The sequence below is a fragment of the Megalops cyprinoides genome, chromosome 12, assembly GCF_013368585.1.
Source record: "Megalops cyprinoides isolate fMegCyp1 chromosome 12, fMegCyp1.pri, whole genome shotgun sequence".
NCBI classification, from domain to species: domain Eukaryota; kingdom Metazoa; phylum Chordata; class Actinopteri; order Elopiformes; family Megalopidae; genus Megalops; species Megalops cyprinoides.
The window spans coordinates 27,500,967-27,518,508 of record NC_050594.1 but is presented as its reverse complement, the minus strand read 5'-3'; the positions used below and the strand labels follow the sequence as shown (position 1 = coordinate 27,518,508).

The window sequence follows — 17,542 nt, the reverse complement described above, 5'->3', positions numbered from 1 at the left end:
CATTACTTTGCAAATTATTGTCACGCTGAGAGACATTTTATTATAATTGTAACCCCACAAAAATCACACAACAAGGGACCAGTGCAATGAATGCACCAATACAAATAAAATCACTCCCTAGGTAAGTTCATTATATTTAGCCGAATGCATCATGGCAGCACAATATAGGGATGGCACTGAAGGCAACAGCCTGTTTTCTAAACCATCCTAAGGTTCCCCAATGTCACAATAAGCAGACAGTTTCCAGACCCTGTGTCTGACAGGTTTTATGGTAAGTCATGGGGTGATGATCTGAATCAGTGCGACTGTATCACGTGCTCTGCGTGTGTGTGCGTGCGCATGTTTGTGTGTGTGCTTTTCCTTATACAGTATATGGCCCATAAGTATGTTTGTGAGTTTTTTTTTTTTTTTTTGGGGGGGGGGGGGGGGGTAGTGTAGGTGGGGTGTGGGCAGTAGTTGAACACTGCTGTTTCTCAGGAGTCTGTACCACTTTCTGACCTTCCTTGACAAACAAACTGCTCTGCAAGGCCTTTATTCAGGTTATAGGGACAAAAAGTAGAGCATGTTAGGTTGTAAAGCACTGAGTGCAGCTCTCTCCACAATGTTTTTCAATGCAGGCTGAAAAGAATGAACTGCTGTAAGTGCTTGGACAGAGACATAGCTGAGTACAATGCTACACGGTACAAGGGCTGAAAAAGCAGTTATGAGGTAAAGAGATATCTGGTGAGGAGAAACTCACAAAAGCACAGCCAGCACAACAGATCAAAGTGATTGCTCCACAAACTAAGAGACTGGGAGAATAATAAATATCAGTGCTGATAAAGTTCTTTGGCAGACACATCAGCTTATGTCTGCTGTACTGTGCAAGTGCACAGCTTCCGAGTACCTGGTGCCTTGGCTTTTTCTGTGCTGTCCGCTGGAGCTATCTCTCAGTACATTTGTTTTTTTTTTTGTCTGTCTGCATCATCATCATCTTTTTGTTTTTTGGCAGTGGCACCATCCATCAGCACCTCTGAAACCGCTCCCTCTAATACACTGTGCAGTTGCTTGTGGTTGCTATCAGTGTCAATGTCTTTCTCCCGGAGCCCCTGTCTCTCTTGTTATGAGCCATTCCTCTTCTTCTTGAAAGCATTAGATAGCTGAGTGTCGAGATCATTCTTCAAGTAAGATTAATTCTGTTTATGTTATTATTTTGCATTCCCTTTTCTTTCTTTTTACAATGTGCCTTTTTTACTTTACTGGGTTTTCTCATGATTACATTTGTTCTATTTTTCTGCAAGTCAGCATAACAACATTCAACTTAATAACATAATAACATATATTAATTTGCCTTCAAACCATAATTACCCTGATTATAACCGTTATTTCACATGAATACCTAGGTTCATTTCAACATCTGACTTCCTTATGCTACCTGCTTCAACCTCCAAAAGTTTGAAGCGCTCTCCCTCTAGTGGACACAGTTATGTCTGCAAACGCGATAGCAGTAACAGTTCCGTTTCTTTGCACAATAGCGCGCTCTATTGGATCCTACCACTGCAAGTGGAGTCACCGTGGAAGAATTAGGTAAACAGCGGCATATCAGAGCACAACTGCTCGTGGGGTGTTATCTGATGCGAATTTAGATGGGTGAAACATATAAGATAGGAAAGTCAGATACATACATGCAGTAGCAAGCATGCAAGCCATCAATGTATTTTTTTTAAAGGAGTGAACAAAAGATGATTTTATTGGTGTAAAAACAGTCATTGGAGAAAAAAGCTTTCTGGCTGAATTTTGCATTCCACGTTGTACAGAAATATTGCTTTTGCCCAGCGTTTAGAGGCATGAAGTGTAGCAGCCAGTTTTATTGCCAGGACAGTGGTTACTGACAATGTAAATTAATTAAAAATCTATATTTTAGCATGTCATCCCAGCTTCCAAAGCCTGCATGTTTTATGAACAACCCCTTGGAAGATAATTAACACATTTTTAATTAATATTTCAAAAACCTATATGTTATGGAAACATATGGGATATGACAAAGGGTTTTCAGCATACAAGGACATTACGAGGGCTGGGATACTGAGAACAGGGTATATCAACCAAGTTCATCTATTCCTCATACATTACTTGATAAAAATGGATTGCTTTGCATCCATATTGCTGTATTAAACAGAGGTTTACTTATTGACAGATGCACAGGTTTAGGGATGTATGTAGACAATTAAGGTTATAGTGAAATTAAGCTTGGGCCTGTTAGGAATAAAACACTGTGATTCTGCAGTCTTTGCTCATATTTGATTAAACAAAGATATTGAGGCAACACAATACTGAGGCAAAAATTAACCTTGTCACCTCATACCACTTGATAGGGTAGAAAACTTCACTGTTAGGTTAAATAGGATGTATGATGCTCACGGCAAGTATAGATGTAATTCTCATATATATGTGAAGAATATGTAAGGTCTCTTTCAAAACCAAGTCTGTTTTTGTTGGCAAAAACATTAAAATCATTACTACAGATGGTCTGAGTTATAGATAACAAGAGAGCTATTATAAGTATGCAAGGCCGCTTCACAAAAAAGGAGGCCATAGCAATGCAAATGAAATTTCATCTATCTCTATTCATAACGGTTCAGCGAAGGGTTAAGGAGACATTGTGGGCAGGTGGGTGTTCTCTGTTGAGAGTAAATATGGGTTCTGTTCTTGTGCACACCTGACGGAAGCTGTCGCATTCTCAGATGCCATTGAAATGGAAATCCCAATGTGCGCTGGTGAATAAGAGAGCCCCATTATAATCTACAACCCAAACGCTGCTCTGTGCATTGAAAAGAGGAAAACAAAACCAAGCGCTTCCTATTTCTAGCAGCAGTTTGCCCAGAGACAGACAGTGAGCAAAGACCAGACAGAATACATATGGTTGTTGGTATGTTGGTTTATGCTCCTCTCTTGTTGAATCACACTCCTAGCAATAATGAACAATGGTTTTAAAATGTATTTAATTCTGGTCTCAAAATAAAACCACAATATGCCATTCAGACCCAAGTTAGAATTAAATCTAGGCTGCCTCCTGGAGTTATTATGCAGTATAATGTTCTGCCCACTGGAGGAAGCAATGAGCTATGCTTGGTGAACCTATTTGTAGAAACTGGCAGGCTCAGTTTTTCAACTTAATTTGAGCTCACGTCAGCTGCATTTCATTGGAGGTTATTATAAGGCACACAGGCATGTCCAGGAGCAACCCAGAGAATTACACCAGTGTCAGTAAACTGCTGTGAATGGGCTCTTAGGGGCCTGCGTAGCTGAGATGATGACTGCTGGATCCCATTAATAACAAAATATGAGCTTTAATAATGACATATTGACTTGCTGAGGTTTTTGAAAGGTAGCCTTGCCGGCTGTACATTCTTGATTTGGTCCCCAGAGCTCCTTTAAACCCTGAATTAGTTTAGTGGAAATAAATTAGATTCACCCAGTTTACCAACATTGTTGTCTTTTAGTAACCTGCTCAGGTAGAGGCATGGCTCTCAGTATAATGGTGTCTATTATTTCTGAACATTTGTGTCTGTGACTTCAGCAAGGCGACATAAACTCCTAAAGCAAGGGTTAAAGTTGATCTGAGACAAGGGATTAGACGTGATCTGTCACTTTGACATCAGCGGCGTATCCCACATTTCCATAATGGCACTTTTAAACTGAATGCTCGATTCTATCAGTGTTTGCCAGATAATCCTAAAAGCTTTTTGATTTGCCTGCTCCTTCCCCATTCAATCTATGTAATCAGCTTATGGAAATTGCAATGCCTTTATAATCCATCCTCTCCTGCATTGTTCTGGTGAGACAGGTAGTGTTATTGGGGAGACCCAGTCCAAAATTGCCTCAGTAACCTTTAGTATTTTCCTGCTGATAGATTTTATGCATTTTATACTATCATTTTATGATGGTAGTACAAACTGTTTCTTTTCCTTTTCAGTTTGTGTGGGCAGAATGCTGGTCTTGAACATGTTGTCACATGAATAATGGCATATGAATAATGTATTGTGAGGAGTGTCCAGTGTGTTTTTTTTTTTTTTTTTTAAGCTGTCTTTCGGTTAATTAATTTACTCTGCTTTTGCAGGTTTTCGTTTTTGTGCTCAGTGAAAGAACACTATAAGTGAAACACATCGTCTTTCGTGGGCTGAAGGGCTCTTGTTAGCGTGACGCTGATTTGGCCAGCTGAGAGACAATCACCGGCAGGCATGCAGGGAGAGCGCTCTCTCCTCTGTGAGACCACCGCTTTAGAAAAGAACGTTAAGTGAGGTTGTGTGGGATTAGTGAATCAGAGCCACACATCTGATCGTAAAAAAAAAAACACATCTACACAGCTCCATCTTTGCATGTACTTTCCTAAAATGGAGAAATGTAAATAAATAATAAAAAAAATAAATATTTTGAAGACAAATGCTGACTTCCTTTCAAACAAGAACACAGCCGAGATACATGTCCCAGTTGCATTATGGCTGCATCCATGTTATTTATCCACCTACCAATTGTATTACTACAAAACAATGGCATTATTGAAATAGATGCTACAATATAGCACATTAGGAAACTTGTTTGACAATTCAGTTGCTAATCAATACACTACAACAAAGGGATTGCAACTGTCATTAACAGTTTCACAAGTAAATCTCAGCTAAACACCCTGAACCTTTGCACTATCCTTGGAGTCAACAATTTACATGCATGGTTAGATCTCCTATGTTCCTGTGTCCTGTGGATTTGCTTTTTAACTTCTCCAACACTGTGTAGTCAGACACTGCAATTCATAAGCAAATTAGCCTTGGCTTCCATACCACTGTGTAATTGGTGGTTTGTGCTCCCAGAAATCAGAAAGATTTGAACTAGATTATTATGCCACCCAAACCATGCTGATTATTAATTTGGATCTGATTCAAGAGCTAGGGAAAAAGGGCTATTTCTGGGTTGCCAGGGAGGGCCTACCTTCTCGACAATTTAGACTAATGCATTGTTCTTTGGATTTAAATTGAATGAAAACAAAATGAGGCATCAAAGGTAGCTGCTTGAAAAAAGGTCACTAGCTGCCCACCCAGGGGCCAGGAGCGCATTCACTTAGCAGCAACCAATGACTCACGGGTAATAAGGACACACTCAAATGGACAAGGCGCTGACATTGAATATGCCCACACAGAGAGAGCCTTATTTTAGATCCATGCTTTCCATCTTACCAGACGCGGCACTGAACCGGATCACATGGGAAAGACTGCTGCGCGCTGAAATTTCTGTCTCACCATTGGCACAGGTGCAGCTGGGTCTCATGGGGGTAGGGGCAGAGAGGTAATTACTCCCTTTATCAACCTCTATAATGACACATTAAATGAATTCAAGGGAATAATTAGTATGCTTAAAGACTTACAGACCAGTGCTGTATTTATTAGTTCAAACCATGAGTCTCTGACAAGCTGGAAGGCTTTACTTGCCAAGCTTCAGTGGAAACTGACCACCTCAGTTATTATAGTGATATTATCCAATCAGACGATACAGGCAGAGGGATGGAGCAGTGCAAAGTGGTTTAGCCCACATACCTAGCGGAAAATGAGAAACTCACAAGATTACAGGGTAATATATGTTTGTGTGTGTGTGTGTGTGTCTGTGTGTGCAAAAGTGCAGATGTGTGCTTAAAAATTACGCAAGTCTTGGAAAAGATATGATTTTAAAATATACAAATCACTGGAATATGTCCAAGCTTCACTTAGTCTTGAATCTTTCACCTTTGGATTCCATCACCTGATGAGATTTTATACTGGATTTGCACATTCAAAGATACACCCCTGGATCTTCGAGGAACAGCTGAGTAGATAAATCAGTCTTGTATTAACTAATATTGTCAAGACCATCATTCACCCTTAGGTACAGTACAAAGTACTCAGTGAAGACAAGTGTTATATATCAAATTACAAAATAACAGGTACAGTCAATTGTAAAACTGGGACAGAGGAGTTGGCATATCGTCACCAGGGGGCAGCTGTACCCTGTTTATTTGAGGGGGACAGTTGTGCCATCGGAGCTATGTTTAGCATGCTTAGGATGGAGGGAGTGTTTCTCTTTTAGGTGATCATTCTGCTTTGAGACCTGTGAGCTTATACCCACTGGCTGACCTCTCTGTCTACTGCCCTCTCCTTGCTTTTCTTTTCTGCCTATAAAATCAGTGTAGGGAACACTGTCAGTTGTGTAAATAGTTAAATGATATGCCACTCCCATGGCTCTTATGAACTTCAGTGCATGCTAGTGCTTGCTTCAGTGCTTGCTTGTGCTATTAAGTCACATGGGTGAGAGTTTTATTTTGCATCATCAGCAGCCTAACCAGTTCGGAATGCAGGTGTGGGAGGAAAAGAAATCCAATCATTAATGACTTCTCTTTCATTCTTGAGTTACATGACATTATTATCATTTAGCAGACACTGTGATCCAGAACAACTTACATAGGTCACAGTTTCACATTATGCATTTATACAGCTGGATATTTACTGAGGCAAGTAAATATTAAGTACTTCACCCAAGGGTACAGCAGCAGTACCCCAGCACTGAACCAAATCAGCAACCTTTCGTTTACAAGGCCTGCACCTTACCACTATGCCACACTGCCATAGAGCCACACACCATTATCCCCAGCCTGGTCCATCCACAGTATTTCAGACCGAAGTGCAGCCTCACAGGACAGATTCACACCTTCTGCGCATGCAAGGCCCCAGCACATCCCCTGAGAACCCACTCAAATCCAGTGGGAAGGACTCTGCTGGAAGCCGCTGCATCTGAAGAGTGAAACCATGCAAAAAATATTGAAAATAATGTATTCTAGGAGGGGAGAGATGTCGCTGAACTATGATTTTCCCTGTACTGTAAGCCAATCTGTCGCTGCATCGGCAACATGACCAGTATGCACTGATTAAGGATTTATAGGTAGGTTCATGATTTATTCAGAGCAGTGAATACATCACTGGCTCTTCCTTACACCTGCGATCAACAGGGGGAACGCAGATAATGATGCTCATTAAACAAAGAGCTTCCAATCAAAACACGGAAAGTATTCCAACAATTAAGGCGGCATGTCACACAGTAATGAACCGCCAGAGAGACAATGCAAATGCGGGATAGCTGCCAGGCCGACCCTGTATTGCTGAATAATTCCTGTTACAGCTCTCTTTCACAGATGATCAATCTGTTACAGTGGGTGACATCACATGCTGCAGCCAAACACCAAACTCCGTGAGGACCAGGTTCTTTTGGCATAGCAGGCTGAACAAGTCTCATGAGTCATCTTGAAACCATTTAGGCAAAATCAGACAATATTACCCCACAGCTGTGATCTCCTGCTGATTAATCTACGGCTCTGAACAAAAGAATTGTGATCCAGTAACACAAAGTGTTTTACATTCCATTAATTATGGACTTATCTCTGCTTAAATAAATCCAAGCATGCTAAAAGATAAATGCTCCTCAGTGACTCAGTTCAGCAGCAATCCTGCTGAATTCTCATACTTAGACTAAATTTTCAACAATAACCCTTAATTGGACTGTCTATGACATGGTGGTTTGTAACGGTCGCTGGTATGAGCCTGCCTATGGGTGGCTACATTTACTGTTTCCTGATTCAAGTCGATGGCTCTGCTCCACGAATGTCCCCTACCACTACGACTGCCAGTGGTATCACTCCAGTGGGCTCATGTATGTTTTATTCAGTGAATTCATTGTTATTCTGACGGTGAAATGTCAGCACAGTATTGATCTGTCAAAGTCCCACCGGGAATAGAGAATCATCCCAAAAGAGGGTGTTCTGCCGCGCCGCAAGTCATTAACCAGCTGCGCGCAGTGGAAGGTTACAGACAGTGGCCTGAGTGTGCTGGTGTTTTTCGCTGGATAACTGATCTTACAATTTATTCGCCTGATTGAAATAACTGTTGAAATATCACTTGAAGGTCACAGGTTAGTAAACATCCTATGGGATGTTGACAGTCACCTAATGACATTTAATATAGTGGAAAATAAACGCGAACTACGCAAGCATCATCAAAAAATTTAATGGTAGGAAGACTGCCCGGAATGAATGGCTCTGGGCTTCGCCTAAAAGGCCATGAGTATAACGGGACCCTGATCTAAGAAGAAGACCTCTGTCACGCATCTGACAGAGGACCACGTATGCATACCATTTCGGAATGTTAATTATCTCACAAACTGCACACAACAGAAATTGAAAACACAGTCTTTAAGGCTTCCTGTTGGTGTTAACACTACACTTGTAGAGCAATGAACCGGCAGCTGAGTGCTGATCATATTAGGACTCATACTTTAAGCTTAGTCGCTTTAAAGCGGTCACTTCAGAGCATTCTACAATGGTGATGTAACACTATGTGACTTGTTTCCTGTAGGGCTATATATGCGCGCTTTGGTTAAGGATTAGGTTGGTAGTAAAAAAAAAAAGGACAAAGGCTCCATCTGTCTGCACCTCCCTTTTTGTGTCTTCATGCAACCACACACACACACATCCTCCCTCCCTCTCTTTTCGCTGCGCGCTGTCGCTGCTAACTCCACTTGGAACCTCACCGCGAGCGGGCAGACAGACGCATCAGGACACGTTCGAGACCGAGAAGAACCCCGCACAAAACGAGTGTAAAACTGCAAAGCATCACACTGTCTCTTTGACCGGAATACTACAGTTTTCCAAGAAAAAAAAAACGTCTGAAGGAGGTAAGTGTTAGAGGAATGTCTAACCGTCCTAATATCCTACGACGTACAAGTTATAAGTTGTTACTTGTATAGCTAGTACATGCAGTCTGTTGTTAACGAAACTGTTAGAATGTGGCTAAATTTCGAGGCAATACCAATTAGTAATTCATTTCAAATGAACCTCCTTTAAATGCACAATTCGCCTCTCAATTATGCCTTCATATAGGAGGTAGTGCGTTGTCAACAGTTAGTGAAGAGATTAATACTGCCGACGACAAACTCGACAGCCACGATAGTCTTCAATCTGAAACTGTACAATTTAATCTATTGTTTCATAATCTGGATGTTATATTTGTCCGTTTGTGACTAAACTAAAATTGCAGTCGCACTAAAGTACAGCATGTAACGCTATTGCGGTGTGAATTACGATGCCGTGATTGACTTATTCAAAGAAATTGATGATATACGCTCACCCTTACTTTGGCTGTTTATTATAATTAGTTACATTTCCAGATTGTTGAGCTTGCACTATGTGCTATGTATGACATGTCGACGGATCAAACGTATCTTAGCGGTGCATTAGTTTCTCGTGTTATGAATAAGTCAAGTGGTTTATGTTTATACTCATTTACGTATATTTACATTGACGTCTGTTCAGTCATATTTGCATTTGGCTATACCTAATAAAGAGCTTGTGCGGGGATATCAGCGAATCCAAATGTTGGTATAGAGCATATCCTGGTTAACAGGCTTTAATGTTCTGTCTTTAAACCTTTAATGCAAATATTAACGAATATTTCAAGCTCTGATAAAGCATACTTTGCGTGGTTGCAGTGCAGCGATTAAAGAATTAACCGGTAAGGAATTTGTACTAAAGGAGATACTTAAATGACAATTTTGTATAAATAGTGTATACCCTTACGTGAGAGTAACAGTAGCTGCGTGACATGACAGAAATATATATATCAGTAGGATTTGCCATCTCTACCACGATCCGTTGCGTGTATGTGAACAAGGTGCGCTGCGTGTCCACAGAATGAATTTTGTTCAATAATTCAGTAGCCGTTCCACTCCGTGTAGTTCATAGCGCCATATACATAAGTTGGACTTTTTCTTTTTTTCTCACGCACGACTCTCCTTTCATATCTTGCCGTACCGGAACCATAAAGGAATAATCTAATGGGAGTTGTGGGAGTTATGTGTGAGGCATCTCCTATAAAACATTTCTTGTTTTAAGTTGTCTTCTGACAGTGTTTTATTAAAAAAACACTGATGTAAGACAAGCTTTTCAGAATGACTTCAGAGATGGGCTTTGTGTGTCTTCTCTGTGATTCTCATGTGACAGAGTACGCAGCAAAGACACTTCCTACAGCCCTCTCTAACCTCCCACTTTAGCCCAGCAACAGAAAATGGACCAGTTGCATGTAGACAAGCCACAGATTCACGCGGCCAAAGCAGTTCACAGCAAATCACTGTAATGCACATTGCGAGCCTGGCCTTGACTCCCAAGGCGAGTCAGCAGTACCTTTGTCTATAGATAATTTTGAGTCGCTCAGACAGCGGCTCCTCTGTGTGACTCACTGCATATGACCTGTGCTTATCCTGCTGAACTGCTTTAATGCACTGTGGTGCGTTGGAGCCTCTCTCCACTTCTTGCCTGATTATCCCCCCTGGAGAGCGCCGAGACTCTTCCGGCCCCTCAGCACCGCTTAAACATCTCATTTATTCCAATGATCGCCATTAAATTGCTCTTAAACAGCTTATGTGCAGCACAGCCTTGAGGGTGAAGAATGCCTGTCGTTTCTCCCTTCCCTCCCAAGAGTTCTGAACCGGCTGCATGACTAATAGAGATATACGTCCTCTCGCAGGAGACAGGGAAATGAGACGAAATATTCCATGCGCCGCAGTGATTTTTCTAGACAAAAAGGCTCCAGTTTCTGTGCTTCAGTTCCATGAGGTGTAGGGTTGGTGTAATACAGGGCGGAAGCTTTTGAATTGAGAGGGCCTTGATCCAAACTTGACTGTGTCACTGTGCCCCTATCCCTTCTTTCCAGGTGGGGTGGGTCTGTGAGTGTGATGTCCTATCAGAAAGTGGTTAGCACATCAAAACTTGCCTGCTGACGTCCAAGCATCACTCCTAGGTGTGTGGGGCAGCGCCACAGCACTCAGTGTTCCCTCACCTGTGTGCATCAAAGCCCATTGTACAACATTGTGTGCTCTGACCTGGTACCTACATTATAACACGTACTGCCCCTTGTGTGTCTTTTCCAGATGTTCACAACAGATACACCTATAGTACACTGTAGTTTTCATCTATGTCACATTAATCTCCACGGACTCATGGGATCACATACCTCACAAAAAATTCTACTGAAAACACAACAGTTAATTAGGACATTTTTATGAGGGTGTAGGCAGAGTGGTGGACATGGTTATGGCCTCTTGAGTCCATTTTCTGCTTTTAAATCCTGTCAAACATATCTGGCCTGTTCTGCCAGGCTCAAAACATCTCCAAGCCAAACCTCTTTTTATGTATCAATCATGGTTACTGCATTAAGTACACAAAAAACATAAAAATCAACCATCCTCTTGACATTGTGAAGTACAGCACTCAAACAATCAAAGGCATCATGCTTTGACTGCCTGTTTCCATGGCAACTTAGAGGAACTGTGCATGCGTTCTGACAGAGTACCAGTCAGGAGGAACTTCTTGGACAATTATGAGACTCGTCAAGCTGCCCAGAACTCCCAGCCAAGGCCCCTCTACTGGCAGTAGCGTTCTGTGGATTGAAGTGAAGGCATTTTTAATGAAGACTGCTGAGGAAGTGTCTAGCGGTGGACTGGTGCGTCCACCATGCGCACAAATGCTGTAGGATTACATTTTAATTGGCTGGAGTCTGTGTTGCTTTGTCCTTGGATATCCTGGTTCGGAACTGGCACTGGGTGTGTGTACACTGGAAAAACACTGTAATCAGTCTGTGCTCTGAAACAGTAGTGAAAGTAAATGAAATACTGTGGAACATGAAAGACCACACCGCACACATTCAGGCTTTATTGTCAACCGTCGACTCCACCATAAGCCAGACTGGCAGAAATGGACATTCATACCAGCATCAGCGGTTGTTATGAGGACTGCGTGCTGTGCTGGGAAAGGCTCTGCTTCCTCTTTGGTGGCCAGCCTTGCTGTTTGGAGACTGGAAGGTCTGGTTTCACATTGCGCTGAATGGAATTTACATACGAGACAGTCTGGAAACACATGACTAATAATAAAGTTAATTTCCCTTTCAAAACAATTGCAGACTCAAGAGTGGTGTGGAGAAACCTATCAAGTGTTTGTCCTGGCAGGGTTAAATACGTGCTGAGCTTATCAACAGCAAGGCGAAATAGGACTGAAAGAATTATGGAGACTGTACTTTATTTCAGTAGAATGTACTGGGGCTGCATCGGTATATTTTTAAACTCCACCCTTGATATGAGTCATGCAGATGCTTGAATGACATATAAAAACACATTACAGCACGTCAGGCTGACCTGTGCTGCAAACATGCTTTAGCATGAATTCAGACCTCGGGCCTTGTTTTGCACTTGGAAAAACCTTGTGGTCTTTATGTGATGTGATTACCTAAGTCAAACGTCATATGTGTTCTTTTATAAATGCCTGTATCTACAGTACAGAATAAATTAGGTTTGTTGCATTGTTTTTCAAGCCACATTAATCTTCATATCAGACTGGATTGAGTGGAATGTTATTATGACCTTTATCTTATGGCGGAATATGCCTTAACTCTAAATATAAGGACAACCCATTTTGCAATGCCAGCATGACTCTCATGTTTTAAAGCACACCGAATCATACCATTAAAAATAAGAGGCTGAATCTGTAGTGCTTTTTTGAGAGGCAGACAAAGGGCTTTAACTGTTTCCTAACTTCATTCTGAAAGGCAGATTGTGAATATGTATTCAGAACGATTCCGCTGTATATTTTTAGTTGAACATGTTGAGGTCTGTGAATAAATACTTTCAAGCTCAGATACAACTAGATAATGTAAGAGGCAGATGTCTTCCTCTCCACTCACCCAGGAAGTGTTCTCTCCAGTGTATGCCAGCGCATATTTTCAGATTGGTAAAAAGGCCATATTTATACGGACACTTTTGTATCCTGAAGCAGCAAAGGGACTTGACTGGTAGAGAAATATAAATAGTGTATGTCAAAATCTGCGCGTCAGACCTGTTGTAGGATTCTAGCAGAATCTAGGAGACGGATTTGCTTTAGCATCAGGCACCTGTCATATTCACGCCAGACTCCTGCCACTTCCACTTGACAGTCAGAAACAGACCTAAACACGTTCACTAAGGGCATGATGTGTACAAAAGAGAAATGGTGATTTTTTAATTTATCTTCCCTCATAATGACTGATACAGATTGCGGTAATTTCTTGAGATCATTAATTGAGGAGCAGTCTAGACTAGCACTGAATAGCACACACTGTGTTAAATGAGTGAAGTGCATGTGCTAATCCTGACAGCAAAGTTTTGAATGGAATGGACTCAATAGGGGTAATTCCCAGTGGCAGCTGGTGAGCTGGAAACAGAGGAAGCTGAAACATTACCTTTAAATCTATCATTATTTTCACCTGTTCCCCTTTATCTTCCTTGATTAACAATAAAAAATAATTCACAGAATAATTGACACCAATCGCGTAAATGGAGTAAATGATTATGCTCGCGAAACAGCGCAGATTGTCTGTAGTTTGTGTGCTTGCGAAAGCTACAACATGATTAACAAGGATGGCATTTATCGATTTAAATTGCATTAAATGCTCATGACACATCACAGCTTTTGTGAAGTCTGTGTTCTAAACGTTATTGTTCATTGCACTCAACCTAACCCAAAAGTTTATTCTCAGTAATTTAAATCGATCTAACTAAATTTAGCTCCATTTTGTAATTTGAATTTTGTAACACAAGAAAGCTATAATGTGAAACATTTAAGAGAAAGCTTTGAGATTACTTGCCACTTAATTGTTCAAATTGCCATCCTTGTTAATTAAACAACCCCATGCTGTAGCTTTCGCAATAGCGCACAAACTACAGACAATCTGCGCTGTTTCGCGAACATAATCATTTACTCTATTTACGCATTGGTGTCAATTATTCTGTGAATTATTGGTTTTATTGTTAATCAAGGAGGATAAAGGGGAACAGCTTGAAAGTAATGATAGATTTAAAGGTAGTGTTTCCGCTTCCCCTGTTTCCAGCTCACCAGCCGCCACTGGTAATTCCTCTGTATGCATTCCATCGTGTGGGGTAATGCGAGGCAGATGAGTGCTGTGTGTCATGCCGTAGCCTGGCTTACTCTCTGCAGGATGACGGAGGTGATGAACACCTGTGAGCCTGCCATGGAGGACTTTAATGTTGCTGCAGCCTCAGAAGACCAGAGCATCTCCTTCCAGGTGTGTTTGCCTGTTTAATCTGTCCCAGACACACACACAGACACACACACACGCATACACCCACTTGGATGTGCGCTCACACTCTCACCCTCACACACGCAGAAATGCAAATTTCCGACTCGCACCGTGTCATCTGTTGGCTGGGGGGAGAGTGCTGTCTGAAAGACCTTTGAGCCTCTTTCCATCCCTGCCAGGGCTGTAGTCACGGTGAGAGCCAGACTGGAGCTATTTTTGACTGCCCTTTGATTACTTCCATCTACATTTTCTATTTTTTCCCCTCTTGCACCGAAATGCACTGATTTTTGCTCATTATTTCTCCAGGATTAATTTGATCTTATCTAAGAGGGCACAAAGCACATTTGTCTTTTGAAAGGTCACATTTTTGGGGAAAATGATGGCTGCATATTATTATTTCATCAAGCGCATGAAACCCATAGATTGGCCTAGTGAATGGCCTCATGTACAGTCTCGGCACAGCCCTTTCTTGCAGCGGAGCGGCCTCCAAAATCTGACTGCTCCTTTATGGCTCAACACATCCTCTGTGTTTGCTCTCTGCTGAGGGGATGCAGATGTCTTTATCTTTTAATCTTGAGCGCTCTTGAAAATGGCAGCTTGGTGAAAGTGATCTGTGCACCGAGCACGATGCGAAGGATCTCACTATTATATCTGTTTATCTTTTCCTGCTTAATGAGCTCTTTGGAACCCCCGCGGTAACAGGTTATTTAGGGTAACATGCCCCCTCCTGTGCCCAGATCTTCCCGGACTCCCATGAGAGGTACCCCAAGCTGTCCAAGCGTCTGCCGTCCATCGTGGTGGAGCCCACAGAGAGCGGGGAGGTGGAGAGCGGGGAGCTCCGCTGGCCCCCAGACGACCTGAGCCCGGGGGACACCCCTGGGGAGGCCCCACCCTCGGCTCACAGCCAGTCAGCAGGTACGCAAGCAGCTTATCCCCAACTCAGTCAGGGCCCGTAGATGTATACCAGCTCATCAGTGACAGGATACTAATCAGGACAGCCGGATACTTGTGGCCAGGTGGGGACCAATGTAGGTCCCTGTGAGATACATGAAGTACACTGCTGCATCTGTGATTAATTCACAAAAAAAGGCAACAGAAATAACCCTGCAGTGAGATGCTTTAATAACGTCATCTGCCCTTTTGGTTACACTGAGTAATGATTTGCTATAATACCATATGCTTTGTCAGTATCTTATGCTCCAGAGTTTGGCCTCAAGAGCTGCTAACATGCTGTAACTGAGGAGTACTGTAATTTAGTGCTTGGATATCTGGTAGTGGGACCACCTGTTTCTGTTTGCACTTCTATCTTATCAGACAAGAGTGACAGTTTGCATCAATGTCAGAGCTCCTGCAACACTGCTCCATGCTATGAAAGCCCTAATCATGCAAGCTGGATGCAGCAGAGACAATTCAATCCAGATACTACGGTTACCTCGCAAAATTATATAAGGTTATAAGTGCCTTTTCTGTTGGGTTTCTGTCATATTCTGACAGTGTAAACACTCACTGCATGATAATCTTTATAAAGCACTGTGCATAAGGGTGGTCAATACAGAATCAAAACACATTATCCTCAGCTCATGAGTCCAGCACCCTCATCATACCTGTTAATTTTAGAAATTAAATGTTTATTAATAGTAGCCCTCACACAAAAACAATGTGCTTGTGGCACAATTGCAACTTCATTCTGTATTATAGCAACCTACATGTGCATACTTTAACACCACCAGTCTGTTTGATCCAGGGTAAACAAGCGTGTGTTGTTTAAATTTCCAATTTGTACTAAATATGTAAAACTATTGATTAATATGCATTTTCAAACACTCTTCTCAATATCTCTGTAAGTTGCTCTAAAGATGAAGATAAATAATAAGATAGTGTGATGTGAGATTATATTTACATTTGGTTTGAAGAGAGATGGTGTTTTCATTCTGAGGTGCTGAATGTGTAGACAGGTTAGAGGGGGTCCTTGGAAGGGAACAAAAGGTTAGCAAAGTTACAGCAAAATGAGGATCAGGACAGATGTCAAGGTCAATGGTCCAGGGCTGTGCTATACATTATGATGGAATAGAGGACAATAGAGTAAAACAGACTTGTAAACTTACACTAGACTTGTGCACCTTGGAACAAAGCACTGTGCTCTACACCTCAACGTAAGGGCATACTATACACATTATATACAAACACATTTGTTCCAATTATTGATTTTACAAAGGGTGGAATATTAATTACAGGTGTACAGTGTGTGAAGGGAGGGACAGGGCGAGTTATTTTGATCTTTGATTAGTTTCTGTCCCTGAGCTGTATACTATTTGGAATGGTAGAGGTGAGAGTTATTTCTGTAGTGCATTGCATGTCATTGTGGTAGAAGGAGAATTCTGTCAGTGCAGTGGGGCACATGGGGTCAGTGGTGGTCTGATTGGCATTTTGAGGAGCAGAAGTCACTCTAAGCATGCCGAGTGGTGACAAAGGCTAGCTGACAACCTGCAGCCAGGCCACGCGGGGATTGATGACCCGCTACAGCTTTCCAGAAGCAGCTTTTGTCCCGGGGCTGTGTGAGGAGATGGGATCCGAACGTTCCCAAACAACTCTCCATCTCGCGGCAGCTTGACTAATTTATCAGCCAGCAGTGACATGTGTGTACAGGATCTGACAGACCTGCCACAAATGCGGGGAACGTCTCCACGGTGAGGGTATGGACCTCTGCCCCGCCGTGGTGGCACGCCCCCCCCCCACCACCACCCCCTCGCTGTGTCCCAGAGCGTGACGTGCCCTGTCTCTCTGTGTTCCCCCAGATGAGGAGCTGAGTCAGGACAGCAAGGACAGCCGGGAGGCGGACGGGGCCGCCGGAGGGGACTCCAACTGATACGTGCGGCCACCACCATTCCAGCTTTCACTGTGAATGTCTCCAGACAGACAGAAGCACGGAGGAGAGGCGGGGTGGGGGGGCAGGGGGGAGAGTGTGGAGGGGGGGTTGACCTGACCCTCCCCAGCGCACACCTAGCCCAGTCCCCCAGTGGGTAGATCCCCTTTTCCTCTTGGTGGTGCACAGCTCTGTAAAACTGTCTTAAATAGCTCACTTGTGCCAAACTCTGGTGGTAGCTAGCTACAAATAGTTTGTACAAACATCACATTGTTGTTTTTTATCATTTAGATGCATATCTACATCCATCTGTAAGACGCGATCTTTTTCAGTTTTTTTGTTTATAGGTGCTCATTGCTTGAATATATATACACACTTATTTATATCCACAAGATAACCTTTTTGTGTGCATTGCGTACACTGTTTTTTTTTAATATCTGCCTCTGATTTAGATCTAGAATGATCCAGGTGCTCCTTGTTTACCAACCATAAACTGAGGTGTATA

The 17,542-nt window shown here is 42.3% G+C and overlaps 1 protein-coding gene across 1 annotated transcript; it reads left to right on the top strand.

Moving 5' to 3' along the window:
* Positions 1-8,474: 8,474 nt before the first annotated feature.
* Positions 8,475-17,078, top strand: si:dkeyp-72h1.1 (uncharacterized protein LOC799956 homolog). Its single transcript, XM_036543098.1, has 4 exons — positions 8,475-8,727; positions 14,072-14,159; positions 14,912-15,089; positions 16,970-17,078. The coding sequence occupies exons 2-4, from the start codon at positions 14,073-14,075 to the stop codon at positions 17,038-17,040; spliced, it is 336 nt and encodes a 111-aa protein (XP_036398991.1). The 5' UTR covers positions 8,475-8,727; position 14,072; the 3' UTR covers positions 17,041-17,078.
* The last annotated feature ends 464 nt before the right edge of the window (positions 17,079-17,542 follow it).

What these genes read in the sequence shown, in the direction of transcription:
- si:dkeyp-72h1.1 (XM_036543098.1), top strand. Translation starts at nt 14,073, where the DNA reads ATGACGGAGGTGATGAACACCTGTGAGCCTGCCATGGAGGACTTTAAT. An exon ending in ACCAGAGCATCTCCTTCCAG is followed by an intron (nt 14,160 to 14,911) that starts GTGTGTTTGCCT and finishes TCCTGTGCCCAG; the next exon opens with ATCTTCCCGGACTCCCATGA. An exon ending in GGCTCACAGCCAGTCAGCAG is followed by an intron (nt 15,090 to 16,969) that starts GTACGCAAGCAG and finishes GTGTTCCCCCAG; the next exon opens with ATGAGGAGCTGAGTCAGGAC.